Raw genomic sequence first — 4,950 nt, 5'->3', positions numbered from 1 at the left:
AATATTTTACCTTTTCTCACAAAAAAAACTTTACATTTTTTCTTAAAATAACCATAAAAAGCGATTAGGATAATTGGGCCCCACCCGCCAGGACAAAATGCAACAAATGAAAATGAGGAGGCAAAATTAAGCACTGCCCAGGTTCAAACACACGACCTTCAACATCAGATCAGACACGCTAGTCATCACACCACATATCACTTGCTATATAAATATGATTTCTATCTGTAATGATATATAAACAAGCATGCACATAGGCCTTAAATGACCTGCAGTCACCGTGGGCAATTTTCACATGTTAGTTTTTTTATATTTTTCATAACACTTTGTAAGAATGCACAAAAAATATTATACATAAAATAAATTAACTTATTTAAGATAATGTTTGTATAATTATAATAAAAATATTTGAGATAATGTTCATGTTATTCTAAAAATACATTCTTATTTACCAAAATGTTCATGTAATTATAATAATTATTATTATCTAAACTAATGTTCATGTCATTCTAAAAATATTTCTATTTTAAATAATGTTCACATAATTCTAAAAAAGGTTTTTTAAAGAACGTTAATCTCATCCTATCAAATATTAAAAAAATCGAAATATTTCTATAGATAAGATAATACTAAAGAATTATAATAATTTTTGCAAATTATAATAAAAATCATGCATTATTAATGTACTAAAAATCATATAGTTTTAGGATGTATTCATGCATTAAGATAAATATTCATGTACTTACTTTACGAGAAATATTATTAATTAAATATTGTTCTAAAATGTATATAATCATTATAGAAAAAGATTATGTAATGTCAATACTAATATTATTTGTAATGGTGCATATGAATTAAAAACACGATCATGGCAAATATGAGTTGCGATCATTGGAGTCCATTTAAGGCCCATCTCGGTCAATAGGGTGTTTTGCAAAAACCCACATCGCACGTCCATCCCCGTCTTTCCTCATACTGAAATTAGGTCTCATGCCATGTTGGCGCATCTTGTCAGCATATTATATGTAGACAAAACGTGATTAGCACCATAGATGCACGTCCAAGTCAAGTTCTGTCACCGGTTCAATGTATGCCCCAAGTTCCAACACCAAACTAACTTTTCTTATCAAGTTCAAGCACTTGTGGTGTAATTAACTCTTTCCCTTTCTTTAACACTTACCAAATATGAGTGTTGGGTGACCTATTACCTCTCATACGTGACCTATCACTTCATTCACTTTAGACCCTTGGATCAAAACTAATGGACGGTTCAGAATAGATGGTTAGGTCTCTTATGGCGAAATCGCCTAAACTTACACGGGTGCTGGCATATTTTCTGAATTTATTTCATGGTCCTCCAGGCTATTATTTCGACTTGGTCGATCTTAAGATTTGCTGGGTCACGCTTAGTCTGGAGGTGCTCAAAGGGACGAGTGTGCATGAGTGTTGTGATCGTCTTGTGTTTCTCAAAAAGGAAAGAAAGTTAGGCAGACCTTTCTATTCTCATTTCAGCTCAGTGTTTTAGATCGGAAGAACAAACGACAGCTTCACGATTCATGGCTCTGTTCCTTCTTGAAAATGTTTGATTTCGTGAGGCATCCACCTATTCCTAGTTTCTTCGGTATGACGGATACCAAGTCTCCACTCCACAACCTAAACTTACATCACACACACGCACAACCCAACGAAAAAGAATGACTTGCTCGAGCATGGCTACTTGGCGGGTCTCAGACCTTGACATTGGCATTGTCATTGCCATTGCCGTTTTGCAGATCGTCGATGTTCCTGACGGGTCCCTTGAACCACTTCCTGGCGTCGACGACCCACCAGAGCATGATGAGCCCCAGTACGACGCCGAGCGCGATGGGCGCGTAGTTGAAGGTGTCCATCCTGATGGGGTACATGGTGGGGAGCAGGAAGACGGAGCAGGTGTAGCAGATCCACAGGAACGCCACGAGGCAGACGGGCCTGCTGGCCCACCGGAGGTAGAAGGGGCCGGGGCGGAAGTCCTCCTCCCGCATCACCATGCGCGCGAAGATGGGCACCGCGTAGCCCCCCACCCAGCCGATGGTGGCGATGGAGGTGATGGCCGTGAACACCACGTTGATCCACAGGATGGGCAGGCCCAGCAGCGCGCACACGGCGGCGCACAGCCACACCGCGTTCCCGGGCACCTTGCGCGTCGGGTGGATCTTGCGCCACACGCCGGAGAAGGGGATGCCGCGGTCCCGCGACAGCGCGTACACCACCCGGGCGGCGCTGGTGGTGATGGAGAGGCCGCCGAAGAAGAAGGAGCCCCAGATGATGAAGAGCAGCACGATGGCGCCCGTCGAGCTGCCGTACCGGCCGTGGAACGCGTCGTACAGTATCTGCGCCGGGACGAAGGTGCCGGCGGTCTCGTTGGCGGTGTTGTAGAGGTAGCCGAAGTCCTGGATGCTGAAGGTGAGGGCGAGGATGTAGACCCAGCCGAAGACGGAGATGATGCCGATGCTGGAGAGGATGGCGATGGGCCCGTTCTTGTCGGCGCCCTTGGTCTCCTCCGTCAGGTGCGCCGCCGCGTCGTACCCGTACAGGGAGTACTGGCTCACCAGGAGGGACAGGACCACCGCGTAGGCGCCGCTGCTGATCCCGGTCACATCCGGCGTCGTCTGGAAATGCGTGAACACGTACGACGCCGGCTGCGTCGTCTTCGCCACCAGCGGCAGCATGATCACTATCACCGTGCCGCCGACCACCTGCACCACAACATCAACGACGCTGTCATTTTTTTCTGCGATCGATCTACCTCTTTCAGTCCAAAGCAAGCATTCTATACATGGATTATATTATATTGTGAGTTTGTGACCTGCCACCACATGGAGATGACGTCGAGGAAGGCGATGACTTCCAACGCAAATGTGTTGAACACGGCCCAGATGAAGGTTAACGCGAGGTACATGACGAGGAACAGCCAGCGAGGGGCCAGGTAGCCGCCGCCTTTGTTAGTGCCGGTGCATAGCAGGATTATGCTCTGCAGTACCTGGGATCCTGCATAGGCCTGCAACAACAACGGAGACGCAAAATTGACAAAGCAGACGAGACACTTACTATGGGATTCGATCAAATGCCAGAAAAAAAAAAAAAAAACAAGAACGAGCAGACAGGCTTCATCTTTCAGTTATGATGATTCCCGATCGAGTTGGCATGAAATCAAAAAAAAAAAAAAATGACAGAAGGGCGTACCTGTGTGCCAATTCCGGCAATGAGGCCTATGGCCTCCAGCCAAGCGCAGCACCAGGATGCCAATGGACCCCAGACCGGGCCAGCAAGATGAGCAGCCCAGAAATAGAGCGAACCAGTTGTCTGTTGTCAAATAAGAAGAGAAAAACAAGTTCAAAGCAGAGCACGTCAGCCGTGATCAGAAGCAACGAGTCTTTCCCCCTGAATATTGTGACACAAGTCATACAGCACAGGTGCAGGAAAACAATACATTCAAGATTCAGTCATTGACAGTCGAGAGTCAGAACTAAACTGCAAGAACTCTGTACCAACAGCATAATTTTGACTGACCAAAACCATAACTGAATGCTACAAGCAGAGCAGAAACAGAGCACCAGAATTCGATCACGGCGGCATGTAGGGAAGTTCCGGGAAGGTGTACGTGTGCTTACAGGGAAGGAGGAGCAGATCTCGGCCATCGCGATGCCGACGAACCAGGTGAAGAAGGAGACGACGACCCAGCCCCACACGAGGCTGGCCGGCCCGGCGTACTGGAGGCTGCTGCCGTACAGCGGCGTGATGCCCGTGAAGAGCGTCATCGTGGAGAAAGAGATGGCCAGCGTCTTGAACAGCGTCTGCCACAAAAGATCTCCATCTCGTGAGAAACCGGAAAAACGAAACGCGCGGGTCATGCATGATCGCATCACGCCTCTACGGACGAAGAAAATTAGCCAACGCCGCCGCCACAGTTTCACCGAAACACGCAGAAAATACAGGTGGTTGCCCTCCGCAAGCACCGAATCCTCGCTGCCGTCGCCGGCGAGTCCGTCGTCTCCATCTTTGACACAAATATTACGAGAACAGGGTAGAGAAAAATGGAAGGAAATGACCAGGGACCGTGCGTACCATCTCCCTCCGGAGCTCCTGCTTGTAGCCGAGCTCGTTGAGGCGCTTCTCCCCGGAGTCCACCACCTGTGACCCGGCCATGGCGACGCCCGTCCCCGCCGCCCTTCTCCAAGACTTCCCGAGCCCTCTTGGGTTATACCTACCGGCACGCGCGCGTCCACGTACGGTGATGCCTGCCTCGGGACTCCGTATATGGGGAAGGGTGCGGCGGGGGAGGGAGCGAGAGCGGTGAAGGGAGCCTATATAGGCTTTGCGGCGGAGCGGCAAAAGTCCGTCCTCTCGTGACAGAGCTCCCTCTCGTGTGCTGGGGAAGAGAGAGGAGCGTAGGGTGCCGCGTTTGTTGGCTTGGTGGTTCGTTCGCGTTGGCGTTCGTTTATATGATCCGTGTGCTGCGCTGAACTCCTTGCCCTGGCTTGGTTTGTTTATAGGGTTTTGCCCGACTTGATCAACTCTTTCAGTTGACTACTGACGGGATTCTCGGAGGCAGCTATCGACTGAGCCTCTCCCTCCTGTGTTGTCATGTGTACCGGGAAAATGGCACGTGCACTGTCAAAATGCACCACGATGGTTCAGAGCATACGTGAACAAACGGTGCTTTTTTTCACTTCCATATAATATATGTTTTTTTTTTTTGGGAGAACACACTCCGTATACGCGTCAAGTGCCAGTAATTAGTGTGAAAATAACTCTGGTGACAGACTGTTACAAAAAAATGGAAGGTGAGTTATGTTTTTTGAAAGATAGCCTACCACTCACGCCGAATGGTAAATGGAAGGCAGATACTGTATAGGACTATAGGAGTAATACTATTGGTTGACATTGTAAAGCTTTCCTTATTTAACTTTT

General features: G+C 47.9%; 1 protein-coding gene across 1 annotated transcript; it reads right to left on the bottom strand.

Annotated features, from left to right (window-relative positions):
- Positions 1-1,475: 1,475 nt before the first annotated feature.
- LOC123430299 (amino-acid permease BAT1 homolog) lies at positions 1,476-4,504 on the bottom strand. Its single transcript, XM_045114170.1, has 5 exons — positions 4,105-4,504; positions 3,651-3,833; positions 3,223-3,342; positions 2,846-3,037; positions 1,476-2,735 (listed from the first exon to the last, which is right to left on the bottom strand). The coding sequence occupies exons 1-5, from the start codon at positions 4,183-4,185 to the stop codon at positions 1,728-1,730; spliced, it is 1,584 nt and encodes a 527-aa protein (XP_044970105.1). The 5' UTR covers positions 4,186-4,504; the 3' UTR covers positions 1,476-1,727.
- Positions 4,505-4,950: the final 446 nt, after the last annotated feature.

The sequence above is a fragment of the Hordeum vulgare genome, chromosome 2H, assembly GCF_904849725.1.
Source record: "Hordeum vulgare subsp. vulgare chromosome 2H, MorexV3_pseudomolecules_assembly, whole genome shotgun sequence".
Taxonomy (NCBI): domain Eukaryota; kingdom Viridiplantae; phylum Streptophyta; class Magnoliopsida; order Poales; family Poaceae; genus Hordeum; species Hordeum vulgare.
This window is presented reverse-complemented; position numbering and strand designations above follow the sequence as displayed.

What these genes read in the sequence shown, in the direction of transcription:
- LOC123430299 (XM_045114170.1), bottom strand. Translation starts at nt 4,185, where the DNA reads ATGGCCGGGTCACAGGTGGTGGACTCCGGGGAGAAGCGCCTCAACGAG. An exon ending in AGATCTGCTCCTCCTTCCCT is followed by an intron (nt 3,343 to 3,650) that starts GTAAGCACACGT and finishes ATTTGACAACAG; the next exon opens with ACAACTGGTTCGCTCTATTT. An exon ending in TTGCCGGAATTGGCACACAG is followed by an intron (nt 3,038 to 3,222) that starts GTACGCCCTTCT and finishes TTGTTGTTGCAG; the next exon opens with GCCTATGCAGGATCCCAGGT.